This window comes from Musa acuminata, chromosome BXJ2-8 (genome assembly GCF_036884655.1).
Source record: "Musa acuminata AAA Group cultivar baxijiao chromosome BXJ2-8, Cavendish_Baxijiao_AAA, whole genome shotgun sequence".
In the NCBI taxonomy this organism is placed as follows: domain Eukaryota; kingdom Viridiplantae; phylum Streptophyta; class Magnoliopsida; order Zingiberales; family Musaceae; genus Musa; species Musa acuminata.
In genome coordinates, this window is record NC_088345.1 from 46,419,434 (window position 1) to 46,432,476 (window position 13,043).

General features: G+C 38.8%; 1 protein-coding gene across 3 annotated transcripts; it reads right to left on the reverse strand.

Annotated features, from left to right (window-relative positions):
* Positions 1 to 138: 138 nt before the first annotated feature.
* LOC135619736 (probable histidine kinase 6) lies at positions 139 to 11,170 on the reverse strand. Of its 3 annotated transcripts, XR_010489481.1 has the most exons (12): positions 9,859 to 11,170; positions 9,178 to 9,411; positions 8,934 to 9,103; positions 7,823 to 8,041; positions 7,557 to 7,743; positions 7,425 to 7,476; positions 7,086 to 7,315; positions 6,776 to 6,874; positions 5,840 to 6,549; positions 4,791 to 5,273; positions 577 to 1,153; positions 139 to 382 (listed from the first exon to the last, which is right to left on the reverse strand). XR_010489481.1 is itself a non-coding variant. In XM_065122014.1 (11 exons), exons 1-11 carry the CDS (start codon positions 10,126 to 10,128, stop codon positions 889 to 891), a joined length of 2,919 nt encoding a protein of 972 aa, XP_064978086.1. In that variant the 5' UTR covers positions 10,129 to 11,170; the 3' UTR covers positions 384 to 888. The 3 variants fall into 3 exon arrangements, 2 of the variants coding, with proteins under 2 accessions (XP_064978086.1, XP_064978087.1); XM_065122014.1 differs by lacking the exon at positions 139 to 382 and having other exon boundaries at positions 384 to 1,153; XM_065122015.1 differs by lacking the exons at positions 139 to 382; positions 9,859 to 11,170 and adding an exon at positions 9,713 to 9,843 and having other exon boundaries at positions 384 to 1,153.
* Positions 11,171 to 13,043: the final 1,873 nt, after the last annotated feature.

Below are 13,043 nucleotides of genomic sequence, written 5' to 3' on the forward strand. Positions count from 1 at the left end.
ATGGGAGCCTCATAAACTGTACCACCACCCTTTTATCTCGATAAAAAGACTAGAAGTAATCATAGGATAACATGTATATCATGGAACATATAGAAAGATCATATTTAAATTCTTAAAAGATTTTACAAAGAGAGCAAAATAAAGTCTACAGTAGATATCATGGACAAAATAAAATTTACAGTGATGCATGCCCGAATGGAACCTATATATTGTCTTCAGGTGCCATCAAGTGGATTCCAGTATTCAATTGGTCCCACTGACATGCTATCAGTGCTTCAAGTAAACTCATTTGATGAGCATTGTTTTCAGACACCTTACAATTGTAATGCAGATATTGTCACAAAGGATAAGTTGATAATATCCCAACAGATAGATCCAAATACTGCAACAAAAAATCCAACATATCAAATTTGGAACTGCTCAAATATCACAAAATTTTCTGGTGAAGCCAGAGAGCAACATATGCCCTATATTTTTCTTTTAAAGAATAATAATTTAAGGAGTACCATAAAAACACACTTCCAAACAGCATGAAAAACAAAAACAAAAACAAAAACGAAAACAAGGCAGCCCCACCAATTCAATAACATTATGCCATTTGATCTCGGCCACGAACTGTTTTCCACTAATTCCACCAATTCCATCATCATCATCAATAATATGCTTCAAGTACAAGCTCCTTCCAAAGAAAAGAGAGTGTGGATTATGTCAGATACTGCTGGAAGAGCGATGATGTAACATAGCATCCCAAGGAACATGTTGCTGAGCCCACCTTACTCATTTGTACACACTATCCTTCCTACTAATGGCTCTATGGACTATCACCACTAACACCATCTTGTTGTGTACAGAATGCACCATGTTATAACTCTCCGTAGAAAATCTTTGTCATGAATCTGAGCTGGGTTTTGATACCAAGAACTTGGCAACTGCCTGAAAAAGCTGCTGCTCCTCAAAGGGCTTGGAGACATAACCATCCATTCCACATTTCAAGCACTCCTCATATGTAGCCTGGATCACATCAGCAGTCATGGCCAGAATCGGCAGGTGCCACTCAACTATCATAGAATCCTCTCCTCTGCTGGCTCCTCCGATACTGATTTGTTCATTTGCCTTGCTCTCCATCAAACGTATCTGTCTAGTTGCTTCAAACCTGAAGAATAAACCTTCCCTCATGAATTTATTACACTATCAGTAAAGGAAACAAGAGAAAAAGACAAGTTGCTGATATTCCTATAATTTGATAGTTTGTTTAATTTCCTATTCATCTGTAGAGAATTGCTGAAACAATGAGGTGACTCTAATATGACAACTTTGCAAGTAATGGAGTATCCTAGCTCTCTTATTGTAAGATAGAAACACCTCATTGTCTGGTGCCATTCATAAATCTTCCTGTAAGATTGTCTCTAATTCATCTTATGTGACTTGCCTTTGTGTTGCCAACTCAATTTATAGATCTTTAGATATTGGGTAAAAAGTCTTCAATGGTCTTCACTCATATTATACACATTTATTACTATTTTTATTTTATCTTAATATATGAGAAACCCTTCTTGGGTGGCTCTTCTCCTTTTATATGTACATATATATTCAGACAAGTATATACATGCATGTACATCTATAGAGAAACATGTACATGAATATATGTTGCTACTTTTTAATTGAATACCAGTATCTCCTATAATGCATATATAAGTTCATATAGTTTGTTTTGCTTCAAAGTAATTTATGTTAACAGGGTCATCAAAGAGTTAGAAAATGAATAAATTGGTAAATTTATATTCTTTACTTGACCTTAAGTTCTATTAACTGAGTGGCACAAGCAATGTGTGTGTACACAATCTTACAGAAAGATTTGTGACTTTATTTGAGGTGAATAAATCTCAGATATGTATAATATCTTTGCAAGTAATAGGGTATTCTAGATCTCTTATTCATGTTTGCAATTGAAAATTCTGTCAAACAGATTAGTGGTTTTAATTTGATTTCTTGTGTCTTATTTTGAGAAAATATGTAACAAGATGGATAATCGAGGAAAGAAACTTTATGACTAGAAAGCATAAAGGTCCAAATTAAGCATATTATTATTGCCTGGTTTAGGTATTAGACACATAGGTCAGTGCAAAAGTTACTAGTACGTAAATGCCAACAAGCACAGAATTCTTCTTGTCAATACATATGTTAAAAATGCAAATGACATTATATAGTTTAAGGTGGAAAATCGAGATAAAAGTGCCGACCATACAAATAAGTTGGCCAGTTCATTGAAACTTAAAGGGCCATAAAAACTTAGTAAAATCTATAACCAGAAATTATATAATACCTAAGTGAATTAGATTCATGAAATCAAAAACTAACTTTATGCCCAAGGATCACCCAAACTAATCGATCCCAACTCTTTAAATTAAAGAGTCATCTACATAATATTCCCATGACATACAAATTGAAGACGGAGGAAAGTAACGAGGGATTAACAAGATCATGATTACAGCTAAGCATACAGATCAAGATCATGATTACAGATCAAGATCATTATTTGCATCGATTGATCTGAACTCAATGGATCCCAACTCTTTAAAGTAGAGGTTTCTCAGTATCATGCCCATGACAAATACAAATTGAAAATAGAGGAAATTAGTGAGGGATTAACAAGATCTTGATATTGCTATGCATATGTTCAATTATTTGCATCCATTGATCTCAACTCAAGTCAAACTAGTAGCGTTTTAGTCACTTTCATATCCGAGGGAGTTCCGATCATTCATTTACATATGGCTATAGTATAACCACAGCCCATAGCATCTCATGCTAATCCCATCACACTGTGGGGGTTGACAGACCTGACAACCTGAAAACTCAACCCAAATTAAACATGGCATATGAGGTATGAATCCCCATTTTGGTTGCAAGTTCCAAGAGACTCAGTGTGGATCCATAGTGATGAAGGACTCGCCATGGATTCAAGCAAGGATGCACAGGCACTTGCATAAAATTATCATAATCATGTACACCATCTTTCTGACCCCTACATGAATATGACACTTGCCTGACACAATCAGTGTGATATAATTTTAATGAATTTGTGTCTAAATAGAATTCTTATCCTTATTAGAATAGGATTCCAGTTGAGGCTATACTAATATGAGTCTGATCATATGAGGCTAGGAAGGGGGCATATTGTGGTTGAAAAATTATGATATCATCTTCTTCCTCAGATAATTTCTCTTCATTCTCTCTCCCTGCTGCATCCAGCACTAAACCACGGGTGTTGAGGTGTTATAGTGTGCTTGTCCTCTCACATGGATTTCCAATGTGCATGGGAACATTCCAATCTCTGAAAGAAGGAACTTATCACCTCTATAGATTTGGCTTGGGAGTCATTGGATCTTGATCGAGATGATGGTGTGTTTTCTCCTGGCCAATGTCCAACATCGAAAGCCAAGTAGGCAGCAACATCCAACACTTCTAAGCCTTTGGCCTTCTCCTTTTCCTAAAGCCTTTGTCTCCATTGGTCCTATTATCTCCTGTCATCCATTGTTGCCACCAACATCAATGCCAACACCTCTATCAACCCACTGACTAATGCTTTCGACAGGATTGCGAAGCTCGTAGGCACCATGAGTCACTGTAGAAATGGCAATAGCACCAGTTGCATATGCCATAGAGTCAAGGTGGTCCGGACACCAGTAAAGATGATGTCACAAGTTTATTGTTGTTTAAGCTCCATGAGCTAACACAGATTGTTCAAGCGTCAGTGAGACAAGCCCCAATGTTTATAACTTTATATACAAGCTCCTTTAAAATGATCCTTAACTCATTTCCTATTCAATGAATCATGCATGAAGCTTGTTCATTTAAACTCTGTTTGTTTACACCCCTAACCCCAACCACTCTGGTCATGTATGTCCAGGCAAGATTTTAAAAGCAAACGTGGTACACAAGTGGTTTGGTCATTGCATAGTACAAGCGCATATGTAGACACATATTCAACTATATTTAAAAACATAAAAATAAGATAAACCAAAAAAAAATCAAGGGTCAACTATTTAGATACATTTCAAGCAACATGATTGAATATTGTTATTGATAGCAAAGCATATCTTAGATCAAGCATATAATGGCAAGTTGATTTGCAATATATGAAATTACAATAAAGTACACTTGTAATTTCTATGGAGGGAATTGAAGATATGATATGCAAATTATATTAGATAAGTAGAAAAAACACAAATGATGTATATCTTATGCAAAACCATTGGAGTAAATATCACTTGGTTAATAAACTATTCATGGAAAATCCTATTAACAAATAACAAGCCCTTGAATATAAAGTATTTCAAGCAAATAACTATACTAGCTACAATTTCAAAATCAAACCATGATAATTAACTAAAAGAATTGTTTGACAAGAAAATAAAAAATCCATAGAAGAGTTCTCCAAATTTTTGGAGAAAATAACTCATTGTTTTCAGATTAAAAAAACATATCAAGCAACAAAACCTCCTTTTTCTGATTTTTCTATATATTTTTCCCCGAATAAAAAAAAACTTGTTCATGCATCACAAACACAAGAAAGGAAATAGGGAGAAATAAATTTTTGTTTCCTATTCCTTTCATGCAAAAGACAAACCTGAACTACCTTTTACCTAGGAAACAAACAGGCCCAAATGAAATTGTATATGAAAACTATTATTAAACATTAAAAACCTTAAAAAGACAAGCATAAAAAGTATTTGCATAGTTAATTAAGAAATGGAAATTGTAACTAAAAAATAATTATTCATGCATACCCATCCATTTCAGGCATCTGAACATCCATGAAACAGGCATCAAACTTATGTGGCAGTTGAAGGAGTGACAGGGCATCTTTCCCACTTTCAGCACATTCCACTCTCGCCCCATATTTCTTAAGAGCACTTGCAGCAACCCTAAGATTTACTTTGTTGTCGTCAATCACTAATATGTTCTTACCCGCTAACAGGTTGCGAAGATTAGTTGGACCATTGGACAACTCTTTCTTCTGTTGTTTTTCCATTCCAAGCACCTGCTGAAGGCATGCTGCCACAGTGCTTGCCCTTAGAGGCTTGTTGATTACAGTATCAACTAAGGAACCGGTACTCATTTTATCATATTCACAAGTCACCAAAAGTATGATCTTTGGCAGTTCTAGTACACAATCATTCCGCTTAAGTAACAGCAACTGATTATGCAAGTAAACATCCATACCAGTGTACCATGAGTCCTTTTCAATTAATATAATGTATGGTTGTCTCCTGGATACAGTAAAAACAAACACAAAAATGTTAGTCAACGGAGATTGCAGTATATGAAAACAAAAAACGGGAAAATTTTTGATAAGCTCATTTGAGAATGGCTTCCAGAATAGAGACACTAAGGTTTTACTTTCAAGTCATATATTCATAATTATGGGCAACAGTCAGCAGATGAACCACAAAGGCAGTTTTGGAGGATTGTCAGATTAAAAGAAACATGGGCTTTGCTCAAGCATGTGTAGGTAAAGACCAAAATTTTTGAACCAAAAATTTTCAAACATTAAAAGCAAGGGTTATCATGTTGATAAGCATATGTCAGCACAACAAAATGTAGAAGCCAGAGTGACATGGTATCAGCACACATCATTTTGGCTCATTCCTTGAGTTCCCAACATATGACTAGGACATTTTGGAATGTGTCAGCTGGCACAGGGGCATGCTGATTGGTATGATGGGAAACATGTTATGCTAAAAATGGAAATTCTTGAATGGAAAAAACAATTTTAATATCATCTTTAAGCCTTAAGAAACAAATTATGGTCAACAGCATATGTTCTGAGACTTACCCAGTTCTAAAATTAGAATTTTGTCGGGTCAAAGAATTAAGCATCATCTTGACAGTATTTGCAACCTCAACAGCTATGCCCAACCTCTTTAAATGATACCTTGTTACAGCATTTCTTACTGGCTTTCCATCAACTATAAATGCTTTCATTCCCCTAAATCCAGTAGGTAAAGCCTCAGAAAGAGTTCTCTTTGTGTCTGCAATTGCATCCTTGTTGCATCGTTTAAAAACAGCAGTGAATGTAAATGTACTTCCAACATTTGGCCGGCTAATGAAGTTAATTTGTCCACCCATCAATTCAACCAGACATTTAGTAATGCTCAGGCCAATACCAGTTCCTCCATAGTTCCTGGAAGTTGAGCTGTCAGCCTGCATGAAAGGTGTGAAGACACGATCCTGGGCACATAATGGGATCCCAATCCCTGTATCCTCAACACGTACTATCAAGGTGACAATATCAGGTTCTTTATCAGATGTTGAGGCCTCTGGCAAAATCATTTCATCTGAAAGCAGCAGCTTGAAATTTTCCCAATTGTTTCTGGTGTCTGCAGCTTCGAAACCACTTAAAGTATCAAAAGTGCAATCAGCCGTGATTTGTACCTTTTCTGATTGTGATAGCCCATTTAAGCCAGAATAAACTTTTTCATCTGCTCCAAGGTCTGAGTTATCAGCCAAATGAACTTGGACAAATATGTGGCCCCTTTCAGTAAACTGGCAGGACATAAATGAATAATCATATTAACAAATTTTGATAAAACAAATTTCTCGGATAAACTACTCAAAGAGCTAAAAATTAGTTTAAAAATTGCTGGCATCAAATTTCTATTTAGACAGTTTAGTTCCAAATAAATATCCTGTGAAGTTTTAAAGGTAGCATATGACAAGTGACAAATAGAAAGTTGCAAATGAAATCATCAGTTGGCATGAATGGACTTACTTTAACTGAATTGCCCACTAGATTTGTTATTATCTGTCGAAATCTCCCTGGATCACCAGTGACAACTTCTGGAACTTTGTCCGATACAAATACAGCAAGCTACAATCAGCCAACATGGAATAACACAGAATAAGATCAGCATGCATGTAAATCCACGTCAGGAAATATGCTATCATACTAAGTCAATACAATCTCAAAAAGCCATCAGGAAACAGATAACTAGAAGAATGATTTGAAGCAATAGCTTCCATGGTGACTAAAATAAAGAATATATATCAAGCATTGAACATTAAAGGGTGCTAGACTTTACTTCAATGCCCTTTTCTCTTGATTTTGAAGAGAACAATGAAATAACATCATCAAGGATTGATCTCAAATCAAATGGAACTGCCTCAATCTCTAATTTGCCAGCTTCAATTTTTGCCCGGTCAAGAACTTCATTAATCAGTGAAATCAATGCTTTTCCACAAACTTGAGCAGTTTGGGCATAATCTTTTTGAGTTAAATTCAGATCTGTATCCAAAAGCATGTCCAGCATTCCTAGCATAAAGGAACAGTAATGATTGGATTACCAGCTAGCAGATTACACACTCCAAACTCACAAACAAAAGAATGTCAGTACTCAGTACAAAGTAAGAGATCAAGATACCTAGGACACCATTCATGGGTGTTCTAATCTCATGTGAGACAGTAGCAAGAAACTGTCATTGGAGAAAAAGAGAAAATTTAGATCCATGAAAATGGAATAGGGATTTGAGCTTGATAAAAAAGAATGTCATGCCTGAGATTTTGCAACATCTGCAGCCTCTGCTTGAACTTTTAGCTCTTCCATCTTCCGACAATCTTCCTTAACATTGTCATAATGATTTTTTGCGGCAAATACTATGTAACCTCCAAGCATAATGATCACAAAAATACCAAACGGTGTTGTAATGGCTGATAATGGAAGGGGAGGTTTTTCCCTATACCTGCTCAAAGATTTAATTATTTTGGCCATGCATAAGAGTGAGAGAGGTTTGTGCACATGAACTAATTAATAAATCTAACCTGCAGTGCATCTGGTGCTTCCTGAATGGATCTCCAAAGTCAAGCATGCTGACATGTGAAAGTGGCATATAACCCTCTGGAATTTGAGGGCCATACATTATCAATGGTTCAGAAGCATTGGTGATATCATAAACATTTATAGTAATATCCTGATTTCCAGCTAGTTGCCTCAACAAATTTTCCACGAGTGACTCGACATCAAAAGCACCACCAAGATATCTGCCAAATGAAATTATGTCAACCATGAAGGCAAGGAAAAGATTTTTCTGCCTAAAGATACAGTCAATTAATAAACCATAGCATCATTTTTTTCCCAAGTATATTTTAAATCTCACAGAAAATAAAATTAAAGGAGAATCAGAATAATCTTTCTGCTTTAGGATGATTATCTTGGAGCTAGCTAAATGAAAAGGTACACAGATAAATGCACACAAACTTATCCCTGCATACAGAGATGTTTCAATGACTTGGTCTCTTGACAATAGGTCACGATGGAGGCACCTTAATGTGAAACAACAACCATTCAGACTGTGTGCACATAGAAACATTTTGTGAGAAGATTAAACTTGTAAAGTATAACTGGTGACAGGCTACCCACTTTTCTAACTGTAGAAAATAAGTTTTTTCTTCTCTTATGTTGTACATACATGATCATTAGTGAAGCAATAATGAACTTGCAAAGAATGTACCTAGTACATTTGAACTTACTGACTGAGGAAGAGATGAGCATCTTCATATTAAACAATCTTCATAATTGATGTTTAACTATGATGATCACATATGCTTATTGTTCTAAACTTCTAATGACTATCATGATAAGATGCACTTAAACAAACAGACTCACCAGAATCTTTGTTTAAGACTGGTAGAAGTCTAAAGAAACAAGGTAGGTGACAAGCAACTGACAAGTTTTTTGAGTTCCAAAGTAGCACATACTTCAAGAACTGTCAGATCTCCAGTTCCAAATTGCAAACGTGGATCTACTTATAAGTCATCTAATCAGACTTGGAACTAACTACTAACAAGTACCATCTAGTCAAGATGACTAAAATAAATGTAAGGACATGCAGAAAATAATTGTAATCAGGCTATGCACGAGCGGCTATCTCACCCTGCAGTTGCTTCCACACGTTGTTCTACTGTTGCATCCTCAGGAAGGCCAGAGCGATATACTGGAAATGTCAAAACTACACCAAGATGGTTAGACTCAAGCAGCCTAAAAGGTTTCGTAAGAACAGCTTTCCCAGTAGCCCTAGCCCGTAAAATATTCTCTCTATCCTCCTGCAATAAAACATAAGTAACCTGAAGTGAAGGCAGCAATGACATTACTTAAATATATCAGTCAGATGTTAAACCTCGCCGGACATCATATCAATTGCCTCAATGTAAGAGACAGTCTCCTGAGAGTAAATCACAGGAGCATATTCATCTTGCATGGGTGATGGCTCCCTTTTCATGGTCATGATCGTCCATCCCTGCCTAGTCTCAAATATCTCGCGTTGGGAATGAATGATTCTCTCTGCATATGCAACCCCATTCAACAATGGCCGTTCGAATGCTGTTTTGGCAGTGTAGTATGCAAATGTCTCCTGCAATCAAACTTAAAATCAAGAAACAGCACTAATGCTCAAGAAGTTAAGAACAAAGATTCAAGAAGGAACATTGTTCCATGCAAACACAAAGAATTACCATCAGACATTGGTTAAGCATCACAAGGGAATGAAGGGACAAATATTACAGCAAAAACATAGGAAGAAAAAGACCAAAACAATTTGACAGAGTAAGAAAAGGTGGAATTTAACAGTGTTCCTGAATCAACAAATATGACTTGAACAACATATTGATAGTGGAAATATGAGAGAAACATATGTATAATTATCTTTTGTATACCTAAGGGAAAAAATAATTGAGAGAAGCCAAAGAATCAACCAAGTGGAGAAACACAACCACAAAGCCCAACCAGTTCAGAGCAACACGAGAGCAATAATAAAACCCATTGCTTGGCAAATCTAGAGATGAAGATAAGGGCAGTCCACCTGATCAAGAGCTGGGGGCTGCTTCTGGTAGTAAAAGGTGGAGATGAGGATGGCGAGGGCGTGGACGTGGTTGACGCTTACTGCGAATTGGTCCTGGATCATCCTCGCACGCTCCTCGCACATGCTCACCAGAGCCTCCTCCGCCTTGGCCATATTCTCCCTCCGAAAGTAGCAGTGGGAACCCACCCACACGCTCACTGCAATCGTCACGCCCGCCACCACCGCCGCCCTCCGTTTCCACCACCACCTCCTCTTCCCTCCGACCGCCATCTCCGTCCGTTGCCTGTCTCTTTTCCCACCCAAAAGCCCCACCAACTTCTGCAAAACTCCCACCTTTTCGATCTCCTTTCTCCCGCACCACACCCTGCAGCAAAAGTAGGCGCCTAACCTCTACTTAGCTCTAAGCAAACGGCATCAATTCTTGTGTTGATTTGCGCGAAAGAGGATGAAGGCGTGGTTAAGGCCTTCTCAAAAGAAGCAAAGGCTCACTTATCCCAAAGACAATGAACGAGAGAGAGAGAGAGAGAGAGCGCGAGAGACCCTTCTCTTCTCTGTTCCCTCCAATTAAATATAGAAAGCAGCGAAGGCAACTCCAGTTTCTGTTTGGCGCTAGCGACAACAACAGAGCACGTTCCTCTTATATCCTCTGTTCTCCAAATATTGAAGGAAGAAAAAGAACAGCTTTAAACATAGAAAGAAGGAATCGTATGGGAGAAGGGCATTAGGAAATACATCTCCTTTTCCTCCCCGGAGTAGGATTGGGAGACAAGATTAGGAAATACTCGAAACATTGCCCTTTCCCGACACAGTTGAATCGCAGATTTATCGCAAGATACGCTGTCAATTAACAATTCGCCTTACTCCCTTGCAACATTCCGCTTCCCCAACTCCGTCCGGAACACCCACTTCCCTTTCATGCACTGCTTCTGTATCCTTTCTTTCTTCCTGTCTCCTTCATCCCTCTCCCCCCTCTATCAGCGAACTTTGGAGGGTTGTTGCAGCCTACCTGATCAAGATGGATTCCACAATGCCGTCGATTTCTACCCCCGGGACCAGAATTTCGACGCTACTGGCACCATCTGGTTCCAAAATGGCGTCTTTTGCCATCACCCGCCATGGCTGGACTCCTCCCGAGCTTCCCTCCGATCCTCCTCCACCAGTAGCGATCAAAAATCGAGGTTCAAACCCGAGCTCTCGTCTCGCGGCTTTCGAAAGGGACTGTTCGACGGCGCCGAAGCCGAGAGAAGCTGGGGAGCTTGGATCAGTCCGGAGGCTAAATGCCAGCTCCGGATGAGTTGCTCGATCTCAAAGGATTAGGGCTTAAATACTGTTGTGGGTTCCTTTACTGCGCTCGCAAAGGGGAGCCCATCAAAGAAAAAGTAGCAAACGGAATCGCTTATCCCATATCTCTCCGACAGCGACCTCCGACCGTGGCGGGCTGCGGGGGGACCACCAACCGGGCGGAGCTCGAAATGACCGCAGTGCCCTCGACCTCGACGGCGCCATCGGGAACGACGTGGAGGGCGGTCTCGTCATTTCGAGGGATAAAGAAGACTCGGGTAGGGTGGGGGGCGAGGGTGTTCGTTTAGGCGCGTTCGCCTTCTGGGAATTTGGCAGACGCCGGAGATGGCGAGCGCGTTGACCACCAGTGGAAACTTGTGAGAAGACGGGAATGGCCTCGGTGGTTTGACGGAAGGACGCTCGTGTTCTCCGTCCCCCATCCCGGCGTCGTCTGACACGAGACGGCTCGAGGGCCGAGGTCACGGGAGGCCGCCCGGTGCGCGCGGTGACGAAGACGGCGCTTGCTTTTGTCGTTGCGCCATGTGAGGCTTCGCGTGGGGATCCTCTCCAAGTGCAGGTTTTAACGAAGGAAGCTCGACTGGCTTCATAGATATCGGCCCCACCTTCTTTTTGTCAGTCGGGACTCATCGAGCCGTCAGATCGTATGACGTTCCCCCATGGTCATTGGACAGGATCTTCCCGCCGGACGCGAAAGACTGTGTTTAGCTTCCCACTTCGAGTGGAACCGGTAATCGCAGGCAGTAAAGAAAGCCATTGCTGCGTCAATCAAGTGGCAGGTTGCCGTGCGAGTATCGTTGGAGGGGGGAAACGCCAACCTTTGTCTTCCTTCTGTTTATTGTTCTTCTTCTTCTTCTTCTCCATTTCTTACCAATAACAAGTTTGAATATATAGTTGATCTGTGTGCTTCTTTCTAATATATTTCATGTATTTCTCGTCAGAGGCATCTCAGGTTCTTAATTTCTTGGATCGAGTGTCTTTACATACCATGCCATATTGGACGAGATTTGAGTTCCTGTAAGGTGTTGGGTTACATCCCGTCCAATCTTATACCACCCGATTCGACAGTGCTAAAATGGCTGATATTGCGTATCATGCAGTTGCTTTGGGGGAAAATATATATATATATATATATATATATATTACCTATAAAAGCTTTTAATATTAAATTTCCATCAAATGATAATCTCCTTAATTAATTTTTATTTAAAATATTATTTTTATCAATTTGATGAAAATATTTTCTCTCTGACATTTTGGCCGCCATCCTTTAGTTTTTCACGGTGAGCAATATCTCTTTTTCTTTCTTTTCCTTTTTTTCTCTGATAAAAAAAAATGAAAGATCGAGAATATTTTTATTAAATTAATAAAAAAAATTAATTAAGAAAGCGCCATTTGATAAAAGCCAAGACTATTCTAGATAAAATGTCAAAAAAATCAAACCAGCACACGAGAAAAATGAGATTATCTTAAGCTTTTTGGATAGCAAGCAAAATCAATGCACAGCCTCACGTGAAAATGAGATTATCTTAGCTTTTTTGGATCCGTTCAGCAAGCAATCAATGTGCAACCTTGCGAATTATCTTACCAAAACTAGTGAAAAACACATAAAAATCAAGCTAAGCAAAACCTCAAGCAATTGTACAAGAAATCAAAACCAATAAGCAACAAATGATCTCATGAGGAAGTTGTTGCGGCTCACGAGGGCCATAATACCTAAGTTAGGTTCGTGTATCCCTCAATCAGATTTGAGATGAGTAATCTGAGATGAATCAGGAAATCCTTTGCATTATTTTAAAAAATATGTTTAATTTGCCATTCAGATCTGATTGAATCGGACGAAGATACTTAACCTGTTATCCCAATGGGTCATCCATATCCAAATG